The sequence below is a fragment of the Balearica regulorum genome, chromosome 2, assembly GCF_011004875.1.
Source record: "Balearica regulorum gibbericeps isolate bBalReg1 chromosome 2, bBalReg1.pri, whole genome shotgun sequence".
In the NCBI taxonomy this organism is placed as follows: domain Eukaryota; kingdom Metazoa; phylum Chordata; class Aves; order Gruiformes; family Gruidae; genus Balearica; species Balearica regulorum.
The window spans coordinates 82450023-82477723 of record NC_046185.1 but is presented as its reverse complement, the minus strand read 5'-3'; the positions used below and the strand labels follow the sequence as shown (position 1 = coordinate 82477723).

At 43.8% G+C, this 27701-nt stretch overlaps 1 protein-coding gene across 3 annotated transcripts; it reads right to left on the bottom strand.

Annotated features, from left to right (window-relative positions):
* On the bottom strand, positions 1 to 26348 carry OTULINL (OTU deubiquitinase with linear linkage specificity like). 3 transcript variants are annotated; one of them, XM_075744829.1, is made up of 8 exons: positions 26116 to 26348; positions 10987 to 11146; positions 10847 to 10878; positions 10648 to 10739; positions 7073 to 7222; positions 6166 to 6294; positions 4080 to 4352; positions 1 to 2250 (listed from the first exon to the last, which is right to left on the bottom strand). In XM_075744829.1, the coding sequence occupies exons 1-8, from the start codon at positions 26210 to 26212 to the stop codon at positions 2071 to 2073; spliced, it is 1113 nt and encodes a 370-aa protein (XP_075600944.1). In that variant the 5' UTR covers positions 26213 to 26348; the 3' UTR covers positions 1 to 2070. The 3 variants fall into 3 exon arrangements, with proteins under 3 accessions (XP_075600944.1, XP_075600945.1, XP_010298042.1); XM_075744830.1 differs by lacking the exon at positions 26116 to 26348 and adding an exon at positions 22826 to 22905; XM_010299740.2 differs by lacking the exon at positions 26116 to 26348 and adding an exon at positions 12287 to 12396 and having other exon boundaries at positions 1938 to 2250.
* Positions 26349 to 27701: the final 1353 nt, after the last annotated feature.

The window sequence follows — 27701 nt, the reverse complement described above, 5'->3', positions numbered from 1 at the left end:
TTCCACTGTCTGTGTTAGATCTTTTATTAACTCCCTTCTATTAATGTGCTCAAGATTACAAAAATGTACATTTTGACAATTTAACACTTTCAGCTGCAATGCTTTTGTATTCCTATTCATAAATAATATGCAAACCATTAAAAAGCACCCTATGAAAATACATCCTTTTTTTGGTATGTCTGCTTGTACCAAAACAAGAATAAAATATAGGCAAGTTTATTGATAGCTGTAAATATTACTGTTGATGCAAAATAGACAGCAATACCCCACTCTCAGGCATTATAACATTTCCCCATGCAGAGCAGAACCAAATCTAAAGCAGGCAAATTATTTCAGTGAAAAAAGTTTCTTTTAATAAATAAAGTATTTGATATGCAGATTTTGATGAGATGAAATTATTATAGGTATCAAGCCTTCTTAATTAAAAGCTACAAATTATTGAACAAAGCTGAACTCAGAAAAACTTTCAGGAAACAAAACTGATATAATACAGAACTCAGGTGGTTGTGTTTATAAATATATATATACATATACATACACATAAAAGGACTGTAAGGGATAAAATTGCTTTCCTTCACACAAAGGAACCGAGCAGTCTCCACGCACTCTAAGCTTTACCATTTAGTTGCCTCATGCAACTGCTTTAGCTACTGCAGGCTCTGTTCACATTTTTGTTACCGGCTTGTATTTTCTCCTGCAGGAGTTCAAACCAAACCTGCCTGTCCCCATAGCTCTAGTGTAAGGAAAGGCAAGGCTTTGCTTCTTAATAAAACCCTACTTTTTTTCCAATACAACCACATGCTTAAGGGATTGTAAGCTTTTCACAAATATTTTTCAAGATCTGCTATATCATTTTAATATTTGTTCAAATTTAGGCCCTTCATTTTAGAAAGAATCAAACCACAATTGATTCTTTCAGAAAATAGAACTGGGCAAAATGTTCCATGTAACAAAGTAAATCTTATCTAGTTGTCCCGGACAGACTTCTTCAAACATTGAAGTCTAAACTAATGATAGCAATCTTACATAAAGATTTTAATATATACACAGAGGATATAACATGTACACGCACTGCTAAATGCACATAATGCATAGAAAATTAATATTTTCTGAAAGGGCAGTGTTTGTGAATGTATTCTGTACACAGCTTTCTCAAATGAATTGCAAAGCAAATCTTGGTATTTCTTGGCAGGTAACGTTGAAATCAGCCCTTAAAGGATTTACAAGTTGACAAAAACCATTGACAGCTACTGGGTCGAACTCTATTGCATGTTACTTATTAATTAATATTGCCCTTCTTAGGTTTGGGAAAGCTCGCTTACTTTCCTCAGTTATAAAGTAGTTCTTCCATTCATCTGGCACAGTATTCTTTTGTGTGTGTGTGCGTTGGGGTTTTTTTCCCCCTGTTTAACACTTCTCCACCTTCAGATACCAGCACTGCATGCAGACAGCTTAATTTCACGTGTCGGAGGTAAGTACAGCCTGCAGCTGCTCGCTCTGCCCATCCCTGGAGGAGCCGTCCCAGCAACAGGGGAAGCCACGTGTGATTTGAAGGAGCTACTCAGAGTTTACATCTTCCCATCCTAGGTAGCCCCAAGTCAATGCAAGTTTAATAGCCTGGAGTATAAACTGTGGGACCCTGGGAGTTTCTTCCTCTGTGATTCATCCTCCCTAGCCAGAGACAGACGAGGGAAAGGTAGTAATTGCTTTAGGAACTTGAGTTTAACCCATCCAGAGATGTCAGAGTAAACCCTTCGGCTAACAATGGAAAATGCAGGATTACCTCTGCCTTGTTTGTCATGCAGTCCAATCTTTTTTGTCTGACAACCCTCAAATATGACATTTTCCCCCCAGATGGTATAACAAAATATTTTATGTTTTTTATGGCTGGCGATGAATTGAGCTGCAATGGGAAAGCAAAACATTTATACAATAAACCCATAAATCATTTTGTAATCATTAACGAGCATTCTCAAAATCTTACTGCTGCCAGTTAGAAACCTAATTCACTGGAACTGGTCACTCACTATATTGTACAAAGGAAAAAAAAAAAAAAAAGTCATTGGTCCTTCACATTCTGAAAAGGGGGATGTGATAGTAGCGGTCGTCCTCGGTCAGGAGAGAAATCTCATTCCATTCCCTTCGGTATTCATCTGGATAGTTTACTTGAAATTCCTCAGTATTAAACCTATGCAGTCTGTAAACTCTTATCTTTACTTCAAGTAAGTATCCAAGAAGAAACAGTTCAACCTAAAGATGAAAGAAGTCTGTAAGACATTTAATTCTAAACTTAGAAAACTAAACCGAAGATAATCCAAGTTAACGCAAGTCACCTAGCTTCAAAACAGTAGACAAAGAATAAAAGGGGCCCTTTTGTAAGTGAAATAAGAAAATCAAATGTTTGACGGTATTCTCAGTGTTCAAACAATCCTTCCACTGCTCTTTTGCATGCAGTGAATATTCTGGTTAACACCTGACACTTTGGAAACATCCCTCTTCCACCCGACACAATACATAGCCTGCTCCCAAAGCCAGCTCACACACGTAGTGGGGAGCACGAAGGCACTAGCTACTATTAAAAGACTGATACACCTTGAAAAATGGTAAGCCTGCCACCTTGTGATCACTTGCTACATGAGAGAAATATAATAGTAAAAGGAAAAAAAAAATTCTTGTACTGCATGTATATGAAACTTGAGAACTGACATCTTCATTGACACTTCTTGCAAAGGATGGTTTAAGCAGGAAAAATGCTTTAGAAAAAGCTCATATCCTTGGGCATAGCCACACAGAGCAGAATGTGTCCAGTTATAATCAAACTGCACCTGCAGGTGACCGCAACATCTCACAGTTGACTTGATAACTGAAATTGATTATAAAAAAATAATTTCACCCATTGGAAAGTGAAACTATTGGCAGCGTGGCAGTATGGAGCTTAGATGTGTCCCAACCGTGTCCTGGGTTGCATCAAAAGAGGTGTGACCAGCAGGTCAAGGGAGGTGATCCTGCCCCTCTACTCCGCTCTTGTGAGACCCCACCTGGAGTACTGCGTCCAGCTCTGGGGGCCCCAGTACAGGAGAGACATGGAGCTGTTGGAGGGAGTCCAGAGGAGGGCCATGAAGCTGATCAGAGGGCTGGAGCACCTCTCCTGTGAGGACAGGCTGAGAGAGTTGGGACTGTTCAGCCTGGAGAAAAGAAGGCTCTGGGGAGACCTTATATCAGCCTTCCAGTACCTAAAGAGGACCTACAGGTAATCAGGAGAAGGACTGTTTACAAGGGCACATAGTGATAGGACAAGGGGTGATGGGTTTGAACTGAAGGAGGGTAGACTTAGATCAGATATTAGGAAGAAATTCTTTACTGTGAGGGTGGTGAGGCACTGGCACAGGTTGCCCAGAGAAGCTGTGGATGCCCCCTCCCTGCAAGTGTTCAAGGCCAGGTTGGATGGGGCTTTGGGCAACCTGGTCTAGTGGAGGGTGCCCCTGCCCGCAGCAGGGGGGTTGGAACTAGATGATCTTTAAGATGATCCCTTCCAACCCAAACCATTCTGTGATTCTATGATTTTTAAGGCCCCTTCCAACCCAAACCATTCTGTGATTCTATGTCAGTACCTAACTCCTCACTAAATATAAAATTGAAAAAAAAATAAAAACATATAAAGCTGAACAATTAATAGAGTTCTCATTACCTACTCTTAACAGACATTAGATCTAATGGGAACCAGAGAGAGGGGGAAAAGTAGAGTCATGACAGAGGGTTTGCCATGGTGGAACACATAGGAAAAGCAAAACAACAGGTCAAATCTGCATAATCTAAGATTATTTTACACATCAAAGGTATCATTGCAGTAAACTCTAACTGATAGCTTTCAGCATTTATTTCTGGCCCAGCAAGAAAACCGTTCACCTTGTTTTACTCTAGTACAGTTTTTTTCCTAGAAGATAAATGCCTGTCCTCAGTCCACTTCCCCACAACCCAAAGAAAAAAAAAAATAGATCAGCTATCACAGATGATATAGTCACTTAATCGTGTCAGAGATGGAATAACTTTTGTGATTTATATTTCATTTATATCATTACCTGGTCTAGGCAAATAGAGTCACCTATGGAGTTCAGATGATTCATCATGAAACTCAAAGGGTCAGACGAAGAATCACGAGCAAGAAGAAGGGTAAAAAGGTTGTGCACAGGTTCTTCCCTGTTCTTTATCTGCTCATAGGCTTCGACAACTTCGTAGAGCATGATGAATTTTATGGCCTCATACAGTTTGTGCTCCTTGCTCTCATCAGAAAAGAGTGTATTACACATGTTTGCTCTTTCTTCATTATTTTTAGTAGCACTTATTTCAGTCCACTAGAAAACACACAGAAGAATATTAATCAAACTATTAGGAATTCTATTTAATATGAAAGATTCCAAAATAGGAACAATTGCCAGTCTGCACAGTGATGCTCAATGACTGGGATTCAAATGAATTTCAGTTAATTCTGTGCTTATATCATTTGTATGTTGAAGTGGCCATAAACTGTGAATTGCAACCGGAAAAAAAAAAAATAAATCTAACTTACCCGTGAACACTAAAACAAGAAACAGATTCCCCCATCACCTCATACACTCCTGAAGACTTTCCTTACAGGTTAAAAATGAGACCAAGTGGATGAACCACTAATGCCCTTTTGCAAGAGGACCTCTACTACCTAAGTGAAAAGCCTGTCCTAAGTGTAAAGCGCCTATTAAGCAACACGGCCCAGGCTCAACAGCATCTGTAGGCAGCAGCCCACAGTGATGGAGCTGGAAAGGCAGCAGAGAACCCTGTTAGTGAAAATAGGCAAAAATCCATCTCACTGGCCAAACAGCATCTTCATAAAAATAAAATGAAGTTGGGAGCTAGACCTCATGCCTAGTAACAGCATAATGCATAATACAGCTGCTCTGCAACAACTCGTTAATTGTATGGATTTGGTCACTGTGCTGTCTTGAAACTTTTTTTCTGTACAAACATCCAGTTTAAATGCTAAGGGACTAACATCAGCTTACAAAGAACTACAAAAGATAAAACCAAAAGCCTAACAACCCAACACTGGTGAATGCAAAGAGCGACCAGAACAAAACAAGCGTACACAAGAACCGTCAGGCATGTCTCAAGAAGGCAGGCAGTTGTCACTGTGGCACAGCAAGATTGCACGCAAGGGACAAGGACCAGATCTCTACTTTAATTACCTCTTTTTATTACTGAAAAAAGGAACTAGCTTAAATGTGTACCAGTAAAATAAGCTGTTGTGGCTGTGGTAAGACATCCCAGAACCGTAAGGTGTACTGTAGAATTACAAATGATGGTTTAAGATCTGATATACTGGATAATGGATACCTTCAGAGAAGGGTTTCAACCTAACCTTGGCCAAAACCCTGGATCCAGCAAATTCCAATATCCACTTGATGGCCGTGACCCAGCAGAGCATACAAAGCAAATGCCCAGCGGGAGGGAGATGGGGAGGAGATGGTGGTGGTGTGCTGGGGACGGCTGGTGGCAAGGCAGATGGGAACAGTCCAGAGCTCATGCAACTGCAGACACGCAGAAACCCCAGAGGGGCTCAAGGAAGGTGCAAGGTCTTGCCAGGCTGATTTTTTTATCTCCATTTCAGAAGGCTTTGGGGCTACTAAAACTCCCCAGGTCTGCAACATGTAAGCTCCTGGTTGGGAATGTAGGCAATCTGGATATGCTGAGTAGAGGGGGCAGCGAGGCTTGACAGGTCTTTGTAATCAAGTGCTTCAGGTCACAGGGAGAAATTATAGTAAAACTGGATAAATACAACGTTTCATGGAGAAGGGAGCAACGGAAAGACAATAGTTTGAGTATAAAATGCACTGTTCGTTTGTTCCCTCCCATTTGGGGAGAGAATCCAGGAGGATCTCACACCGTAACAGCTGTGGGGAGAATGGCCTCCCTCCCTAACTTTCAGGGGGACCCCAAGGATTTAACCTAATAGAACCCCCAAAACGGGATTCCCCTGCAGGGGAGGCGATGGCTTGCCCAGCAGCTCAGCTCCCTGATCCTGGGAGGGAGGCTGACTGACATAGAAATACGTAACCAGGAGCAGTTCCCTAGCTCGGTCTCCACCCACTTCTCAGTGCTTTTATTCCCCTCAACCATCTCCTAAATACTCACATTGGTCTTTAACGTCTCCATACATTTGCGCAATTTACCAAAGACATTGGGACCTGTGTATCTTTCTGGCCCAAAACTGTATTGCTGAATCCAGTTGCAACCTTGAGAATACAAAAGTTTTTCAGGGAGCTGGGAAAAACAAAACAAGAAGTTAATTAAGTGGAGATCATAACCATAACAAGAAGTAGAATATAAAGTTATATAAACTTGTCTAAACACATTTTAATTTATGATGTAGTTCTATCCTCCGGTCGTACAGTTCAAACAAAAAATATAAATGGGCTTCAGAACAACTCAAATGTTAAGAAGGAACCTCCATTTGACTGCCAAGTCCTTAAAAACTTTTAAAACAGGGCCAGCCAAAAAAGAAGAAAATATGCTCTCAGTCTATAACCCACACTCTGGAAAAGCTGGATACATCCAAAATCAGTGAGGTTTTTAGGATTACAGACACCTTCCAATTTGCACACGCATCCCCACGGGCAGCAGCTCCCCACCTCCTCGCCGCTGTCTCCTGCCGGAGCTCCTGGAGCCCAGGGCTGGATTCCTGCTGCTCCGGCAACATGCTTAGCAGCTCCCAAGCAAACCGCTAGACTTTGCACAGATGAGGAGGATTCAAATATCCTTTCATGTTAAGGCAGTGACATCTAGCTGGGTGGCAGTAACTTTTAACCATCTACTTTTTTTTTTTTTTAACCATTTAGACTCATGTTCACTTCAGTACCTTTAGGTCAGGGACACTTTTTCAATTAAGTGTAGTTCAAAGAGTTTGAAAAACTCCTCTTTAAATTCTGATAATGAGTCTCCTCTACTTCCACAGCAGACACATCAGTTTTCATATAGAGAAAAGCTTCCTTCTGCAGTGCAAGGTCACCTGAATCATGTTCATTTAGGAAATGAATTTTACCTTTAATATATCTCTCTCCTTCATCCATGATGGAAAAGGAATGCCTTGGCTGAATATCTGAAAAAGCACTGCTCTTAGTACACAATAGTTGTCCCTCCTGACTTGTCGCAGATATTTGATATGATAGCTCCAAAACAGTTCTTCATATGCCTAGAAAAAGAGCCAAAAAATTTACCAACAAACATTTTAAATCTCAGACCATTTTGAATTGGAGTCTAATTCCAAACTACTCATAAGAGAGGACTACGGGAAAGAACAAGTATATTTATGTTTTACATACACAAAAACATTCTAACACCATAGTTTTTGTAAACACCTTAAACTAGCAGTGCCCCTTAAGAGTGACCCTGCGCTCTCTCCAAACCCAGCAACTTGCTCCAGTCCCTGCACTGTTGCTAGTGTAAACATTCACATGGTCAACCAAGGCAGAAGAGGTCAGCAAAGACTTCTTTGCCATAATAGCTTTAACCCTGACCACTTTATGACTTGTGCTGGCACATGGGACGGAGCAGCAAAAGAGCAGGAACAGGCATCTGGAGAAAACTCCTTTTGGCAGAAACATCTCCTCACAGTGACCTGAATCCACCGCGCAACGGTGACCTGAGGCTGAGCAGATCTGGCAGCTCTGCGCTGAAGCGGATGGCCCTTCTTCCAGCTACGCACTCCCTGTATTTCATCTGCACTACCTCTGGCTCTCATCCGAGCCCTTGGAGAGACAATTCAGATCAATAAACTGGCAGAGAATTAACTTAGAAAGAGGACTCCAGTTACACAGGCTGCTGCATCAGTCTCACAGTTTGCTTCCTGAAGGGGGCAGGAAGATGGTCGCAATTCCTGGTCCTCTTTCACCTCAGTCGCTTCCTCACCCCACCCTGACACCACTTGGCTGCACAGTGTCCCCTACTCTTACTTTGCGTCGGCTGTGATAATCGCAAGCCTACTAAATCCTTCCTTTTGGGGGAGGTCCCGCTGCTTCAGCAAGCTCAGGTGTCTCTGCCAGCTCACCATCTTGGTAAGCCACATCCAACAGATGATGTACAAGCCAGCACAAAAAAGGGAGAGGGACTGTTTAGCTAGAACGAGGCGAGCAAAACTGAGAGACAAGACAAGCAGGGGACTCCCCCCTTTTGGGCACAGCAAGCACGTTAAGGTGGTTCAGGATCTCATGAGACCTCATCCTAAAACGTGCTCTTCACTGTGATAACCTCTACCTGATATAACCAGCCATCCACTAGACTCGCTTGAGTCTCCATTTCAGCTCTGATCATCTAGCAGGCTTATGGATTTTCTGAAAGGCTTGTGCCCAGTACGTGTTTGCAAATTTATCAAAATTTTTGCTGTCTTTTGCTACTTGTTCCTCCAAATCACTTTTGGCCTTGTTGTGTGTTGTTCTGGGCACTTTTGGCATCGCTGTGTTTCCTCATTTAATCTGGCAACATTGGATCCTTTCTCTGTTCCATCATTTGGACATGACTCCGACTTTTTGAACAATACCTTCTTTTTTCTCATAACTCCCTCATGCTGCTGTTTAGCCTTATCAGCTTCATTTTACCCTTTCCTAAATCCTTCCTGATAGGCATTTGCTCTGTGATTCCAATACCATGACCTAAAGCAATATATATGCCAAATACACCAACTGTAAATACTCAAGTCTCTTAGCTGTCTTTTAGGGTCTTTTTAACATACTTCTTCATTTTTATGGAGTTGACCTTTCTGAAGGTGCATGCAATTGTAATAATTTTTTTGCTTTGTTGTTCTTATGTGGACGTTGACTACAAGTACGTGCTGTCTTGTGTTCCAGAGAACAGCAACAGAAATTAGAAAGCAACATTTTGAGGCAGACATCCCATGCGCTACTCAGTACCAAGACAAGGGTTGCTTCCCTTCCTAAAAGCTCCCCGAAAAGGTGATCCATGAAACAGTCATTGGCAGCACCCTGAAGTTCAACCCCATAGCTGTTGCCCAGGGCAGATGGCTAGGCAGTGTCTCTCATTACCACTGCCTTTTTGATCTCGCTCTCTCAGCATCTCATGGTCGGTGTTCCCACCATCATCATATAATCAGAAATATGGACCTGGTGCTATATTTGTCCTGTGCTGGTCTGAAATGCCATACCATGAGGATACATGGATATAACGTCACAGCTGATTCACTGGATTTGAGTCTAAGCTTGCTTTAACAGATACTACTACTCTACCACTGGTATAGCTACTTTAGTTAGAAATTTTACGGTAAAAGTAAAGATCCAGCCCATGGTCTTTGAGCCTACCTTGGTGACTAAGGCTTAACACAGTTGAAACAGCACACCATAAAACACGTGTTGCTCCTGGAGGCCCATCCCCATCACCAGTCAGGATAACGTAGTACTGCTCCAACCTCAAGCACTGGTCAGGGCCCTTCAGAGGGCACTGCTGCTCCCACTGTGCCCTCTGCCACATGGCCTCCATTAATGGCCACCGAGACAGAGCTGCCAACAGCCCACTGCATGTGCAATAACATGCGTCTTTTCTGGGAACTGCAGCGGCCATTTCTGCCTGTTGGGTGTAAGCATGTACAAACAACGTACACAACTGAAAAACATGTTGGTAAGCTTACAGAAAACAGTGTATCTAGCATCGGTGAACTATGAATTTAGTAGGTTCTTGGCTCAGGATTTCAGCTATCCATAACCCAAAGACTGGTTCAGTGCAGCACAACTCTGTCACCAGTTATGAGGAAAACTTACTGAGCTGCAAGAAACTATTTCAGCTAAAACGGTGCAAGGTAGGAAAAATAAAAATCCAGGGAGAAGTATAATAATTAAGATAGTCACAGCTAGCAGCTCAAAGATACAACATGGAAAAAAATTAAATAAAGTAAAAGAAGCACCCAAAATAAAACCTTATATGGAAGGGAATAAAAACTATAGAAGAGGAAAAAAAAAGAAAGAAAAAAAAAAAGAGAATTGGAAAAGAGCAGCACCACGGATTAGCTGATGCCCACAAGCAGCAGAGGCTGCCACCTCCCCACACAGCCCAGGGCTGTGTCCAGCCACCCCTCAGCAGCTGACTGGGGTGCTAAGGATGATGAGGACATTAACTGTGAGATCAGCAGTTTGTTAGTCCTAGCTATGTGTGGTTTGAGGCAGCAGGAATTGCGAGGTGTAGTTAAACTGCGTGCGTCCTGCCACATGGAGCTTCAGAGCTTGGAAGAGAAATGGATGTGGCGTTTCATTCCTCCCTGGAATGAGAGTTTTTACCTTAAATCGAAGGCTGGCCAAGAGACATCACCTTAAGACTTAGTTATTTGGGCTGCAGGACTGGGGATGATTTTTCCTGTTAAGGCTGCTGCATGGGTCACTGGTGCTACAGGGGGCAATTCAGAGAAGATGCCAGACTAAAATCTGATCTACGTTTTGACCTGCTCTACTCTAGTCTTTATTTAGACCCATGCCCGTGCTGTCCCTGTTGCTTTTCCTTTAGCCAGCCGGTGTAGCAGGCTCTGGTTGCTGCAGCAGCTGCTTGCACTGGGCATGCTATTCCTTTCCCAGGTACTTCTCCGCCATCCTCATGCAGAGATTAAAATTTAACTCTTACCTCCCTCATGTGTTTGGCTTGCTTTGTTTCTCCTTTCCATTCTCTCGCACTGTAACCAAGTAGATCAACTTCTGTCAGCACACTGAGGTTCCCTAAATCCAGATTAATTCACAGATTAGTTACCTTCTGCCGTTCTGCATTTAAAAGGTAGCGGGGGGCGGGGGCATTAATGAATACAGAATTACAACAAAAAGATTACTTATGAGTTTTCTCTGAAGGTAGATGCTCCACCTGAAATCCAAATGATAAAACAGGTGTCAAAGAGGAGTTGTCAAAGGTCAATATTTACTGAAATAAGCAATGGCGTGGAAGATTAAAGTCTGCATAATAAAACCCTACCTTTTCAGTAGTTGTGCTAAAAAGCTGTATAGCCTTCTGCAATACCAAACAACAGCAACAAGGAAAGACATGCTTAGCATTAGCTGCACTTTCACGGTTTGCCACATGAGACACAAGGATTGCTTGGTGGCTGCTGTCCAGGACCACACCTCATGCCTTCCTAAAACAGGGATAAAAAGAGAGAGGAAAAAAAAATCTTGTCACTGTTTTGCAATACTCATTTCTATTTGTTTTCGTACAAAAAGAAAAATCCTCCAAGTACGATACCACTCCAACTGAAAAACAAAACGTGAAATGTAAAAGGCGAGTATATTTTTATATACTTTACATATATACTTTATATATTTAGTTTTTCATGTTTTTAGGGGTTTGGGTGCACGTGGCTCACATTCCCAAACTTTTCCACACACAGTGCAGGCTAGCTATATAGTTACAATGGAGTCACAGGAAGACGGATACCAAAGCAACTGTTCAATAAAAAAAAACCCAAAACCTCTAAAAAATTTTGCTTCAGGATATGCCGATCCCAAGACCTGTACTGTTATTACTTTGCCATTAAGTCAAGGTTTTACAGACCAGAGGTTCCTGGGAGTTGTAGTCTACAAACAGGCCATATAAGGCAATATTAGCTAACCAAGCATCATACCACTGCCAGGGGAATTAAAGGAATGATCCTGCCTCAATTTGGGCAAGTTTCAGGTCAATTTAAAACTCCAGAGAAAGCTCCTCCCTGGGGATTTGGTAGAAAGCTCAGGAGATCATCACAAAGGGGGTGTGCTCTCGTTGTTCTGCACAGACATAAACCAAGTTTCTGTCGCTCTCTTGGCACTGCGGGCAGGGTTAGGGAAGGGTTTGGTTGCCTTCTGTTGATAAGAAACCCTAGAATTGAGAGAGGGCCTGGAGACTGAATAGTTGGCAAAGGCAGTGTCTGCTGCCTAAGTGAGAAATTTATCCTCCGGCTGGAATTTAGTATAGGAAATTCCCAGAGTTTACAATCAACAGCTGCTCTATTATTAACTTATTTATTGATTTAGTACAAAACTTTAAGAGAACTCAACTTTTTACAAAGGCATCCCCAGAGAAGGCTGAAAAATCCTTCTCCAGAGAGTCCACAAAGGGAGTTACTCATTCAGCATAGTTTTATGTCAGTTCAACTTCTGACCCTCCTGGTTTTAACAAGAAATTTAAGAGGGGCTTAAGTTTTCCAAGGAAGTTAAGCCCATGCACTGCGGACAACTATCCAGTCGTAAAGTTACATCTGAATCCCAACCTTGGCAACAAGATAAACAGTTACGCATACATTTTTACAAGCACTGTTGCATGTATACAGAGCAGTGCTGATTATTTGGCCTTTTCCAACATTCTGTTGTTTGAAGAAGTTTTATTACAGGATGTCTGTCATACACAAGTTGTCCTGAGGCAAGACCCAGACCTTGTCTCTCCCATGAACACAAAGTAGGTTAAGAGCTGTAAACGAAAAGGTGTTCATAAAGAGGTGATGGGAGAAGCTTTTGGGGTGCTAGTTCCCATTTATGCAAAACTCGTATTGCGGTGAACACTTTTCACACGAGACGACGGACAGGTCTTCTCTCAGCTTCTACTCGCGTGCTGCACTAACGTGTGCACACCTGGCACGACCGGGGGTTGCACCTGCACACGCCGAGTAGGAAAAAGCAAGACACGCTTTCTTGCGCAACCAAAAAGACCAAAAATCTGAAGCCGCGGGGAGCATTTATTTCTGATGCCAAGTAAAAGGCAGCAAAACATCAGGTTTGAAAACTGCTCGTGGAAACACTGGGACGGTCCCACTTACAGCACACACGCACACTTACTGCTGATGGACACCATTAGGCACGTTCTTAATAAGCACCCAAATCGCTACCTAGAGAACCATAACTGAGAATTAGCAACAAATGACAGTCCTGGCAGAATGAAGCCACCGCATTTTTTTTCTCTCTCTTCTTTAGGATAAAGGCATCGGCATTGAAAAAACCTCAGCAGTCTGTAAATAACTGAACCTTCTCCTAACTAGGAGGGAACCTGAAGGCTTACAAATGTGGTTCAGCCCATGGATCGATGGGTATTCTGGATTTACATTGTCACAGTGTTGTACAAAAACCAACGATGATTCAAATGGAATTCGTTAATGGTAATTTAAAGACATGGTACTGAAAGGAAGATGCAACAGACTTTCATTTCATGACTTAAAATGACTGTATGGTCCCTCTTTTGATCTCAAACAAACTGGGACTATAAAGAGCGAGAGCTAGTCCACCTGTTCAAATGACATACTTTGCTTTATTGAGTACCAGGAATACACGTGAATGCAAAATTTCTTCCTTTACCCCTTTTACTGGCAAAAAGATGAGAGGTTTGCACCAGCATGAGCTTTTAAGTTGAACTAAACAATCTTTTGAAAAAGCTTTTGATGGTATTAATCCTGCAAAAAACCTACTGGAGTCCAGCAAACCCCCTTTCAAGGCACGCGGTTAACAGGTGCACGAGCAAATGTTCTTCCAGGAGCGCTGGGAAGCACTGGCTTACTGATTTCAATCAAAACCACAAATCGATGTCATGGAACATGAAACAACCTAATATTGCTCATCCATTTTTAATTAGTACAGGAGATTTATACGTAAGTATTTCTCAAATAAAAAGTCTAATGGGAGGTGGGAAAACCTGCAAACAAGGTATTTTGAGTATTTTTGCTGCACTTGTATTACAGCATACCCTGGACTTCATAAACCTTCCCTCCTGTCATGGGAAAGCTGCTGTTCAAAATGCACTTTGTGATTCAGTTACTACTTTCAGTGCTTATGGCACTTAGAAATGTAATTACATTTTTTATTCAAGTAAATGACATTTAGAAGTGGCAGTCGGATCACAAAGTGCCGCTGGTAAAAATACATCACGAACAAGACATGAATTAAAGAAGAGGGCAGTTTAAAATAGATCTTTCCACCCCCTCCCTGCCCCCTCCACAATTCTTCAGAAACCAAAGAGCAATTAAATTAATAATGCACTGGTGGAGGAAGTAAAATAAACCCATGGATTTTTAAACCCAGCACATTTCCCTGGGATACGGACACAATTCATCCTGTTCCTCAGGAGACAGTTACAGCCTGTCGGTGCTGCGACCAGCTGCTGGGGCTCACATCTCTTTGAGGACTGACCACGAGCATCGCTGCGGGGACAGGGAGGTTCGACCTTTCCCCCATGCAGGAGAATAAAGCCCCTGGGACTTCTAATACAGCTTCAAGCAGAAATTTGGATGAACAGAGGTTGAACAGCGCTGAAGCAGGAGCTGATAGCAGTGTTTATCTTACAATGCAAGTAGTAGACCGTGTTTTCTTTTCATGCCACATCATCAGCTTCCTGCTAGTGCCAAACCTTAAGCTTTTACTCCCCCACAAAGTCAGGAGGAGAGACACACAGAAGAAAAAAAAAAAAAGAAAAAAAACACAACAAAAAAGGCCAGAAAAAAGATGAGTAAGAGACATCTGCAACATCTGCCTCTTTCACAAGTAACCCAAGAAGAGTCTCTAAAGGATTAGCTCCACATTTGACTCCCTCACAACTTTTTTGGAGGCTGCCACCTTAAAAATGCGTAACTGATGAAATGCAAAATCTAAGTGAGCAGCTTGGGAACTAGCAGGCAGCACTGCACATAGCGCTGAAGCACGATCCAATATTCCAGCGAGTCTGATGTCACGTTCACCTTTTTTTACTTTTTCCCCTCCTTCCCTGTAACAAGGCTATCAGGAAGATAACAGACTGTCTTCCAAAATGAAAAGCTGACCGTGTGACTTCTTATCAGGACACTCCTCTTCACAGTCTTTTTGGTACTGAAAGCAGGACGCAGTACTTGTTACCGTAAAGTGGCCAAGTTTCGTACTCCCGTCACACAAGACTATGTTCCCAGTTCCTGAAAAGCAAGTATCCTCTCCTTCAAAGAGGGAGACAGAATTTGGGATCCCTCTGATCCAACCCTTCTGCTGCCCACCCATATCCCTCCTCCTTCCCTCCTCTCTCGGACCCAGAGCTAGGAAGATGGACCCCTCAGCTGAGAGATGATGGGAGGCTTGGCATGGGGGTCCAAGTCCGCCTGCATTCAGTGTGTGCCTGCAGAGCTCTCGTCACAGTTCCACATCCCTTTTTCCCAGGCTATGTAGTATCAGCACCGAGGTATGTTCTAAAATAGGCTAACTCCCTCTTCTAAGGGAAAACAAGCAAACTTATTGTTATAGAGCAGGCATTGGCGTGATGCACAGATGCGCATGTACACCTCAACTGACTGAGCCAAGAGGGAGACAGAGCAAAGAGCTATTAATTATAAAAATTCAATACCTACAATAGATTGCATCCCATAACAGCTTAGAAGAGAGAAACGTGCCGTTTTAAGTAGTGCCAAGTGACTACAAAGTCTTTGATTTCCCAGTTTATTATCAGCGACACGCTAAAAAAAATGAAAAAACTACTGAAAACAGATCAAGCACAAAACATGATACGTGGGAAGCACTGCTTAATTCAATAACTATTTCATTATGAAACCCTTTGCTTACAGAGCAAAGCAATGTCAACTTGTTAAGAAAACCTTCTTCACCTGTTCTAACATAACAACTAGAGATAAGGGTCTCTACTTGGTACAAGAACAAAAAGAGAATCGTTTACAGGCAAAGATGGTAATCATCAGTGACTTATCAAAAGTTCCACCATGTCTGCTGATCAGATCTCAACTTCTACTCCAAAAAAGTAACAAAGCAGAATCCCAGCCCCAAACCAGAACTAGAATCACGCTATTACCTAGAAAATGGAGTAGTTTCGGTAGCACTGTGGCCCATCGCTTGCAAGAAAGGCTTTATTTACACAGCTGTCCCGCGTGCGAGTCCCAAGTGCTCTCTCAGCCCTTGTCTCTTTTCTGCAACAATCTTTCAGGAAAAATAGCGAGGCTGGCAGCCTCTTTTGGACTCCTGAATCATCAGCAGGACCCAAACAGCTGCTGGTAACACATCTATCCAGTTATGACAATTTATTCCTACTCTGTAGCAACAAGCATGATGCGTTCTTACCTACTGCGTGATTATCTAAAATATACCCTATTAGAGTTACCTTTACAAAACCAATTTCATCTCTATATTCAAGATATTAATACATACCCTAGCCTGCCATTTTTCTCTCTACAAATTCCTACAAGAACAAAAGGAAAATTCAGTTCTTGATCTCCTGCATAATTCAGCTTCCTATTTAAGGCACAGGGTGCTTCGTCCAGGATCTTCAGATGAATAAAGCTCAGCTACACTTCCATTTATGTAAGAAATAACATGAGAGAAGCCTTCAGAGAGTCTACAGTACAGGGCAACATATGAAAAGCATTTCATACCAATAAAAAACTCTATCGTTTTAAAGTTCTTATTCCTAACTATGAGTAAAAAATCATGAAAAAAAGAGAATAACCTGCTTTTAAAGGAGTCTCTAAAATTTCTGTTACTGTGATGATTCCTTCTTTTTTTTTTCCTTTTAATATGGCAAAAAATCCTCCCTCATTCAGAATTGCTATTTAATGCCTGTACACTTCAAACAGAACTTACGTAAATGCACTAAATGTATTATTTGAAGGAAGCCCACTCTAAGGATTCTCATTACGCCTGCTGCTGAGCTGCATGTTGAGTCACTCCTAATGCTGCTCTTGTTTGTTTCTGGTTTATCTATTTGCAGGCACAACTCTTCAAAATGCCTTTTATTTTTTTTGCTGTGCTGAGTTCAAACTGACAGAGTAAAGGAAATACTTCCCTCCTGAACATCTTTTTATGCTTAAGTTTAGCTGAAAGACTAAGCGGTATAAATACCTTGGGTTTCTGTCTAGGTAACTGAAGCTTCAGTTATGGGGAAAAAATGTTGAAGTCTTACTTAGCAGTAAGACATTTCTTTCCTCCTTTTTTTAAAATCTTGTTTGCTAGACAGCACCAGACTTGCACCTAGAGCCCAACCCCCCAAGGAGGTGCAGCCATTAGTTACCAACAAGGCTGGCTGGTACCACAGGCAGCATCCCGCCAGGTATCTCCCGGCAGAGCTCCAGCAGGCTGTAGCAGTGGCTGCTCCCTCCCCGGGGCTCCCCGCCACGGGAAGCACCCCCGGCCCTGCCTGGATGCACGCCTGACACACACACACCGCCCCCCCCCAGTGCAGGCACCAGGGTCACTGCCACCCAGGAGGAGCAGGACCTTCTCGTGCCTGCTGCCCGTCGCCCCAAAGGATGGGACCGGTGGGCTCTGCGACTCCAGCAAGACTCGCAGCAGTGGCCGCCACGTTGGCGCTGGAGGAGGGGTGCAGGTGGCAGAGCAGAGGAGCCCTCCAGCTGCTCGTAAGGAGGGGGGAAGATACCTGGATTGAGAAAGAGGGAATGTCTACAGAAACCAGCATGGGCAAGATCTCGACGCAAGCAGCACAGGGGAAAACAAACTGCTTATCAGACTCCACCGTCAGCGCTCCTGGGACACAACACCCCACGGACAGCCCCGGGTGATTCCCCAGCCTCAGTGGTCACCAGCTGGCTTGTTCCGAAACAGCGGTGTGACGCCTTGAGTCATCCCTTGCTGAAGTGCTGTAGCTCAGAGGAGAAAGCAGCAAGAAATGCAGATCCACTCGGTAGGCACACAGGGCAGGACAGTCCAAAGAATTTTAAGTTTCTACCTGTCGATAAACAGTTATCCCAAGTGATATCTGGGAAAACAGCATCAAGTAACCCATGACAAACAAAAAAAATCAACTCAACTGAACTTGTTTACTGCCTAAGCGATATCAGTCACAGCTGTTAATTCTTAGAGGCGGTGCGTACATCAGGTAAAGACCCTGCTCTGAAAGCCAGCCCCCTTTGACCACGTCGCATCCACGGACCTCGTCATTCCCATCTCCTTACAGGGTCTTACTGCTGTACCCTCACAACACAGATTTTATGTCTGTCTTCAGAGCACGGCCCTCTCCAAAAGTGTACCAGACTCTGTGTGCAATGAAGTGCCATGCAGAGGTGTGTATTTTTCACATGGATTAATAATCACATATAATTTATGATTAATAATCACAAATATTTCACATCTCCTGGCATTGCATCAGATCACAAAGCCTCTGCTTTCCCACCAGAGACGTGCAGAGGTTATTCCAGCAGTATAATCTGTCTGCTTAGGAGCTTTACTTGTGTCTCTCCCTCTTTCCAAAACAGATTAGAAACAGAAGGGAAAGGCAACAGAAAGCTAAATATCGAAGCCATCACTCTGAATGCAAATGAAAGAAATTGGTCTTACTTTTCTCTCCCCCTGCCTCTCAGTGTCCAGCCCGATGGAAGTCAAAACTTCAGTTTCACTCTGCGGAGCTAATGCTATTAGCATGGCAGCAGCTGGCCTGTTTAAACCCTGCTCTGTCTCCATCTTTTAAAGGGCAACAGTTTCAATCTGGCGTGTTTTAATTAGCTCACGCATGGAGGAGTCCTTTGCCATTTTTTGGGAGCGCATTACTGTGCACCTCTTGCCTAAAATCTTAAGCAAAAAAGGCATGTTGAAAGGTAAAACTGACTGCATCAAGACAACTGAAATTTCAGTTACTATCGCCCAGAGTGATAGCCATAGCTAGTACAAACATTTCCTAAAAATGTGATTCAAGAACGCAGAATATTCTGTGTGGAAGTTCTCTGCTTGTAAAAACAGATTATTAATTGTTGCTAATGCACTTTTGGTATTGTTGCAAACACTTGGATGCCAAGAGAAGCTTCAAGCGAAGCGCTCCGGGCATCGGTCACAGAGACCAAAAGACCGCGGTTCCCTGACACCTCTGCATTTGCACAAACTGCCTAAAAACTGGACAGTTACATGGCAAGGTCTACATAAAATACAAATCATGCAGTCCTGTGAAATATGGTTAAGTGCAACCCTGCATATCGAGCTCTTCTCAAGGGGCTGGCATTTGCAAGGCACGACTGATTTTCACTTGTAAAGAAAATGAAATACAGAGTACTGGACAGTTTCTAACCTTGGAACATGGCAGCGTCATTTTTAAAGACATACAACAATATGAAATCATGTATTTTTAAACCCTCAGCCTTTGGCAAGCACGTCACAGCTGAAATTTGTGCGCAGGAAGTGACACGAAATGAAACCAGAACTGAGGAACAGTGAACACGTGTGCATGTTGCTCCCAGACAAACGCAGCAGGCACGCACACGGCACGGAGCTGTGCTCAGAGCAAAACTGGGGGACACCGGTAGGATGGTCACACAGACAGACCTGAAACACGTCATTTCAGTTTGCAGAAAGAATGATTGTGCACAAATTTGACACTTAAAAACTTGCCAGCATTTCCCTGGTGGCAACTGACCTGCGGGCGCCAAGCACCGTGTTGTGATGCTTCTTCGCTGCAGAGATGCTAGAGCAGACTTGATGACAGTCAAAGCCTCATGCCTGCATCATGTCAGGGCACTGGTTTGATGCTAAGTCATGCATTTCCCACTTTCATAGCACCATTCACCCAACATGACCACCCTGTCCTGAAAACATAAACGCCAAACACTCAAAAAATCTGGAAAATTTTGGCAACATACTATGGATGAGGAATCTGAGATGGGGTCTCACCCAAGACCACATGCATAGCTAGTGACAGGACTGAAGACTGAGCGTATACAGCCACAGCATCCCATGATTTTATCCCTCCACCTTAATGCCACGTGGCTCAAATAACACAACTCTTCCGCTCAGCCCACAGCCTTGTCCTCAGAGAAATGTTTGTTGAAAGAAACCTCTGGGCAGCAAAAGTTGCCTTGCTAGCCACATCCTTCTGCACAGGTACATGGCGTAAATGGCATCTGTCCCCGATGGCGACACGGAGACTGGGACTAGAGACACACCTCCTCTCTTGGTCAGGAGCTGCTGTCACCTCTGCACAGGCTACAGAGAAATCCCAAGCACTGGGGTCTGGGTCCTGGGGATGCCAAAACTGGATGGTGTTGCTCCTCAGCAGTGAAAAAAATGGGAAGAAACTACAAAGACAGAATAAGGCTGCAAAGAAACTGAAAGCTGCTGATGTAAAAATTTATCAGAAAATTAATGAAGTTTTGCACTATTTTACAATACGTTTGCCTTCACTGGAACCTTCTCAATAAGTGGACAGTAACACCTGTGTCTCCTTTTTTCCCTCACTTATGCTAGGGCAAAACTTTGACATGATTTTATACAATCAGGCAACAGATAACCCAACCATGAGTTATACTGTTAATGGGGAAAAAACCGCCAAAACACAAAACTTTCCATCATACCAAATTTTGTAATATACAAACTCTCTCCAGCACCCCCGAACTGGTACAAGATTCCCTAGCTACAAACTCCGCTCTTAACACTGTCATGGACCACTTTTACATTGCTGTGGCTGGAGTACACAAGTCCTGACAGTTTTCTATCACGAAACATTGACATTTTAGTTAATAAAAGCTATTTCTCTGTCTTTCTGGAAGGCACGATATCGTCACGTCTGATCTCTGGCGCTGCAACCACGCACAGAGGAACCAGCGTTTGCCACGCGGGGAACCCCAGCAACAGAGCCCACGGGCAGAGCTCGCCGTTACCGCGACGTGCCGGCAACATGCCAGCTGCATCAACCCAGGAGTGCAGAAGGGATGCCGGGTGTCCGCCCTGCATTCCCAAATTCCCTCAAAGCAGAAAACTGATCCTGAAGCGACTCAGGGTTGGATGTCAGACAGCAACTCAGATTTGAAGTCAAATGCTAAAGAGTACTATAACTCCTTTAGAGGTCAGAATACCCAAATAAAAATGTGATTAGGACTAATGTGGCCCAATGGTAATTTTTCCAAAAATAATTTCACAGCTTAAAACAAGAGAAAATTAAGAAGCTCCCGAAGGTAAACTTTATGCAATTCTAATCACATCCACAAATTTGGTTACGTAAGTGTAATAAAAGCAGCAAAATTATGCAAACTTTTGACTCCTGAGCAATGGTTGTTCCCTTCTGTTTTCAAAGCAACTAAATTATAACCATACTCATCTCTCCTAATATAGTTTGGCACCATGACTCCCACAGTTCAGCTGCACAGGGTCAGGAGGTACAGCACAGAGGTATTTCTGAAATCTCAAACTCATTTGCCTGGGTAATCATGCAAGGTCAATCATTTTTCAGACATTAAGCTCAAGAAAAACTGCAGATGTTACTGAAAAACCCTTTAATGTTTGTTGTTATATCCTTGGTAGACAGGACGTAAGGATTTAACCTGGAAGTTATATTTAAGAAACAAGGTGGACAGAAAGTCCTGATGTTGAATGGGAAATCCACACCATCTAATCAGGCAACCTGGTCCAAAAAGTTAAACAAAATGAAAAAAACTTAAATCCCAATGCAAAAACCCTCAGAACTACAAAAATTAAACATTTTTTAACAATTCCAAATCCAAGTGCAGATATTTGTCCATAAAAGCATTCACAGTTAGTATGCTGACCAACATTTCAATGCTGCTTTTGCCCTTGAAAATTAATTCTAACACCCTTCACTGGTAGTATTTTGTATAGATATGCAAAATTGCAGCTTTTCTTCTTACTGTATGGTGTCTCCTTCAGTTTCTAATTAAAGTATTTGTCCAGCAGTAAAGAAATAAAATTCTTAAAGGAGCAAACTTAAATGACTAAAAAGAAGTGTTCTGAGCCTTAAAATCAAAATGGGTAATTTCTTCGTGTTTCGCACGCTTTATCTCTTTGCTTCATCACTTGCAGAAACTGGAGTGGGCCAAAGGAGGGAAGTGGGAATAACTGTATTTGCTCATACTAGCAAGAGAGCAGTTAGCACCACACTAGCTTAAAACTCACTTAATAGATACCACAGAAATCTGCTTCTTTCTCCACCACAGAAAATTAAAGTATAAGCTGGATATAATTTGTACAGCTCCTCCAAAACGCAAACCAGTTGGCTAGTATGAAAGGCAGTGCAAAATGAGAACTGGACCAGTAAGTACTGAAGCAGAAACGTATCCTAAAATGTGCAGCAGAAGAATAAAGTGGTAGGGCACGGTATCTTCAACCTAACAGACCAATTGACAGTGACTTAAGAGATGCGTAACACTGAGAGCTGCAAGCAACTGGCAAGCAGATCAGAAGGGGTGCACGTCCATCGTCCCAAGTCTTCCCAAATCACGTGTTCACATCTGATCCCCTTTTTCCTAAACTTCCACCTTTCCGATGGGAATACGAGCCAGTTTGCAACATTTAAATTCGGATTCCGCACCGTAAGAAAAAACAAAATCCAAGGAGAATCAAGAAAAAAACAAAACCTAAAACAAATAAGAAAACCCTAGACGCACACCTGTTGCGAAAGTGGGACGTGTTGTTGTAAAACCACGGCGATCGCCACGTACCTCAGAGCTAACGGCACCGAGCACTCGGGACACGCAGATTCCCAACCAAAACCCAAACCAAACAAACCCCAAACTCGACCATATAAAACTCCCCCCCGAAGACTCGCCTGGCAGTCTCTCCCCAAAGGCGGCCGGGTCGCTGCCGTGCCACAGCCCCACCGAGCAGGTGCGCTCCGGGCCGAGCCGCACCGGCGCCGCGCTTCGCGTCCCGGCGGGGGACGGGGGGACCGGGGCGGGGGACGGGGGGAGGTCACGCCCGAGGCGGTCCCCGGGCAGAGACCTTTAGAGCAGTTTTCCGGGTATTGCCACTTCGGGAAAACGGCCCCAAAAGAGTCAAGTGGAAAATAAAATTACAAAATAAAGAAGCAGGAAATAAACCCAAACCCTCGCCGCGACCGCGGGGACCCCACCAGCCCCCCCGCAGCCCGCGCCGCGACTCACCCCGCTCCGCCGCTCTCCGCTTCCCCCTCCCCGGGGCTCAAACCCCGGCTACAACGTAACGCCGACACCGCCCAGGGCGGGGATTCCGCGGGGCCTCCGCCCCGCCCGGTCGCGGCAGGGGCGCTGGGCTCTCGCCCGGTCGGTGCCGCCCTGTGCTGCCCCGGCGCCCGAGCGGGGGTGGCTTCGTTTTGCCGGGTGGGGAGAAGGCCCCGAGACCTCCGAGACCGCCTGCAGACACCGAGGGGCAGCGGCAGCGTGGTGGTCGCGGGCCCCGTTTCGGGGAGGAAGGCGAGCCCTTGTCACCCGTGCCTCGGGCTGTCCTCAGCTTGAGGAACGAGCGGAGCTCCCCGTTTCCCCAGCGCTCCCCGCAGCTCCTCCGTCCGTTAGGTAGAACCTGTGCTTTGGTGTCACGCTACATTATTTTACATTTTATAGCAGCGGTTCCCTTAATGGGGACCAACGCCATCAGCATCCGTCTGAGAAATTGAGCTATGAAATGTAAATACAACTTAGTGACTTCAGAGTTGTTGGTTTGGGTTTTTTTCCTATCGTTAAATGTTCATTTCCTCACTAATGCACTCATTAACAAGATGAAGTACATTCATCCAGAAAGAAATTCACCCTTACCAGGTACTTTCCCTTATAGCAGGCTTTTAGGTGTAATTTGTCCCAGCTGTATGTAGAGAATTTACATAGACAGGTGTAATTATTTTTTTTTCTAGTTACACATTAAAGAACAATTTTCTTCCATCTCTCAGGAGACTTTGCAGGACAAACAGAAGGGAATTGTAATGGTCTGAACAAGTGACGCAAACTTAAATCTTTTACAGAGTTATAAGCAGTTTGCTCCAGTACAGAGCTAGGACAAACTTACAGGGTTGAGGGGTTTTTGTTGGGGTTTGGGTTTTTTGTGTTTTGTTTTTTTTTTTCTTTTTTCTTCTAAAATATCATAAGATATTAAAATGGTTGGAGATAGAAAATCAACACTTTTCAGGAAACAGTGAAGAGATTTGTACTGTCTGGCATGAATATCAGATTGTTTCTCCATCTCTCTCAGTTAACCTGGGCAAGGGAATGAAACAGACAAAACCCATTAGATGCCGGTGTGCCCAGCGCTCACTTACATGCACTCATAGAAAGCCATGGACATACTTATCCAAGTAAAAGAAAATCTAGGCTTAAAACCCAACTAAGAATAGCAAGAGTAAATAGTTGGCTTAAGAGGCCTAAAAAGCTGCCAGTTGTGCAGCACTGTGTGCTGCTCCATAGAAAATTCCATTTGGGGAAAAAAAAGGTATTTCTAAGTGCTCGCTCTGTGCCTCTCTGCAGCATCAGCTAGCTGGTGCTTTCTGTTCGGACATGCAGTTTGTGGTTTAACACAGCTGTCTCTCGGGAGGCACAGCTAGGAGAGATGCTGTTAGGATACAGCTGATGCAGCATCCACCTGCAAAGGCTCCGTGGTACCTGGGATTTGTTTGAGCCACGTCTTGCCTGCAGCTATCACACACTTCAGCTTCCCTTTCCAGTTTCCTTCTTGCCTTGGCCGGGCCAGTGTCGGTGCCGCCTGATGGTTTAGTGTTCCAGCCAAATCCAAATTTGCCTCTTTCTGCCCTCTCTAACCTGTGTTTAAATCTTAGGATTTAATAGGTGATTTCCTTGTGCAGACAGGCCTGAAATGAATGTTTATCTGGTTGCTGACTCATTAAGGGAAGAGAGATGAAACACACATAGTACAAACACTGCAGATCAACCCCGTATCGGGGAGTCCTTCCCACTTCCCAGCTCTCTGCTCTCACCTCGGGGCATTTATTCGGCACGTCAGTGCCATCTAGAAAAAGCCTGTGCACTCTGTGTGTGCTCTGTCTGGGAATAAACTCTGGGGCAATCAATTACATGGCGATCACTTACTTGAAACCTCTTGAGGTATTTTAATGAACACTGTCTGTATGCCTTTTCTTCCTCCTTAAGCTCTTTCTGGACCTCTTCCCTGAGCCACTTATGGAGAGCACTCTACTACCCTTTCCCATTTGTGGGCTTCGGCAGGAGAATACTGTCTCTCCTCTTTGCAAGCTGCTGACACCGGACAGCCTCTCCCCGCTCTGCAAGCCCCTCCTCGGTCTGGGACGCAGACAGCTCTGGTGAGACTGAGCCAAGTAACACCGAGACGTCCTGCACTCTCTGTTGGACTGGTCGGGATGAGCTCACGCCATTCCTGGTAGCTGAACAAGAGTTAGGCTCATCCTAAGGAGAGCAAGCAAGGTCTACATCTGAGCCAGGATCAGCTGCAGAAGGGGGGTAGCAGCTAACTGGAAGGCAGTTTCTCTTACGGACTGTGCAGAAGGGGAAACATGGTGCTGCAAGGATTCAGAGAGCTTCAGAAATTGTGGACTTCCCCAAAATATCTTGGGAAAAAATATTGGGAGGTAGAGAAGGCCTTATTTAGAGTATGCGTTCAACGTGTTTCCACAGAAATAATGCCTCCCCTGCTTTGCTCCCGGGTAGGCAGCAGCTCCGTGGGGACAAGAGGAGAGTTTGATTCTCGGAGCAGAGTCAAACAGCAGCCTAAGTTTGATTCTCTTCCCCCAGACTTCTGGCGATGGCATTTTGCACATATTTATGATAGTCAGACAAGGCTATGTGCCAATGGCAAACCCCTACCACTTAGGGATATTGGTGATATTTCCTTCCTTTAGGTGAGCATTAGGAACTTGCCCATAACATGAACCTCCAGGTTTTTCTGCAGGTCATGGCATTTCCAAGCTGCAGACACCACTGCGACTACCTCCCTCCACTTGTACCCACATGAGACTGCACAGCACGTACAGCAAAAGCTTATACCGAAAGCCGCGCTAAGCAAGTGTGAAGACATTTTAACCATCCCTGTTTAAACCCACAAATCAGCAGCAGAAGCAAGTGCTGTGTTCTTGCTCCCATCTGCAGGTGAGCAGCAGGATTATAACCACAGCCCAAAGAATGTAAACAATTCAAAAGGAGAGCAAAAATTGTCTGCTGAAACAGAGGCAACAGCATCCAACCCAGTAAAAGTAGGAAACCCAGGTGCAGAACAGGTGAGAGCTTCACGCTTCGGTTTTTCATGTCCATTATTAACAGTCAGGAACCATTTTCCTATTTATCATCATTTATTACTGCTACTAAGGCCAGGCATAGTTCAATGCGTAGATAAAAGCAGTGCCCATGCAGCTATGATCTACAGCACAGGAGCTTCCTCCTATAGCTGATCACCAGCTCGGCGAGATGCCAAAATTTAGAGCCGAGCTCTACGAACTTACCAACACTTCTCTTGGAGTGGTTAATTCTGGTCTGTTTTTCTTGCTCAGTGAACTGGTCTCTCTTCTTACTTGCTTTTCTGTCATGCCGCCTCTGCATCTCCTCTCCAGAGTATCCCCCCTAGCTGGATTTCTGTCCCCTGACTTCTTTTGCTGGGGGGTAGAAAATGAGTCTCTACAGACTCAGCTCGTCTTCACAGATCAACAAGCTGTGAGAGGATCTGGCTTCCTGTTTCATTTCCGTTAAAGTTTTCAAAGCCACACAGGCTGTGTATGCTTCTCCATATCCAAGCCACAAGAAAAAAAAAAAAAAATCGAGCATAACTCAGCTATTTATAAAGGTCACATTGCTACCTCCCTCCACATCTTCCAAGTTGTTGGGGTGCTGGAGATTGCAGGGTGATCGTCAAACTGTGACGTACCACCCGTACGTGGTCTCTGTCTTAGGGGTAGTCCTCAGAGAGTCACAGCCTCTTCAACTCCAACGTCATGTTTCACGGCTAAGCGTTTAACAGTATTACTTATCGTGCAATCAACGTGCTTTCTGTAGAAACACTGTGACCATGAAGAGGAAGCAGGTGGTCCACACAAGCACCCCTCCTCTATTGAGATATGGACCGTGCTATGTAAAAGCAAAGCTTACACAGATATGATTAAATCACTTCATAGATACACGTGTTCTAATAAGAGTAAGCAAAGGGCCTGCAAGAGAGTCTATCCTTTTCCCCTCCTCACTCATTGTTTGAAAAGTTAAATGAGACCAGTGGTTTCTCTACAGTCTAAAGCTACTAATTGCTTCTTAATTACACTGTAGGAAGATACATGCTGATGCTGTAGCTTATGTGTTGACTGAATCCAGTCTTCAGCTCTGAAAATACCCATAAGTTCTTATTTCAGAGGCAGAAACAACCCTTCACCCTGCCAGATTCTTCTGTTGACTGTTACTCCATGTTACAATTGGATTAAAAAAAAAAAAGTGCTGGTACTCGAATGGTTACTGACTCACATTTTCCCCTCTCACTGGAATCTTGATTTCCCTTTCTACATCTTTTAGGACACTATTTTTGTTAAATTAGTTTTAAAATGCTATTTCTCCATTATCATCCTTGGATCAGGAGTATTTGCTTGAACAATAAAGAAAGTTTGGAAAAGTGGGGTTGGGGGATAACCTAAATATTGTTTGTTGGCACCTGAGGAGTTGAAGGTGAAATCTGCTCCAGTCCAAGGCTTGAGCCCCATGACTGCAAGCCTGCAAACACTTCTTATTTCATCATTTACTGTGGAGGAAGGAAGAGACGAACAATAAAGAATTTTCTGTCTTTAAGTGTTCACTTGCTGCCTTTGGATGCTCACTGGCATGGAGCATGAGTAGTATGAGAGCATTCAAAGGCAGCAAGTGAACAGTTAAAGACAGAAGAAAAATATTTGCACATATTAATATGTATATATGCATGTATTTCTTTGTGTTCAGTTTCCATTAGTAGAACAAGATAATTCTGAGGGGAAAAAACTTCAGGCTGGCTACAGGACCAGTGCATCAACAAGGGGAGATTTGGAAAGAAAACTAGTAGTAGAGAAGAAAGCAGCAC

What these genes read in the sequence shown, in the direction of transcription:
- OTULINL (XM_075744829.1), bottom strand. Translation starts at nt 26,212, where the DNA reads ATGCAGAGGCGGCATGACAGAAAAGCAAGTAAGAAGAGAGACCAGTTC. An exon ending in AAGCCAAACACATGAGGGAG is followed by an intron (nt 7,223 to 10,647) that starts GTAAGAGTTAAA and finishes CTCTTTTTCTAG; the next exon opens with GCATATGAAGAACTGTTTTG. An exon ending in ACTCTATTTGCCTAGACCAG is followed by an intron (nt 2,251 to 4,079) that starts GTAATGATATAA and finishes TTTCATCTTTAG; the next exon opens with GTTGAACTGTTTCTTCTTGG.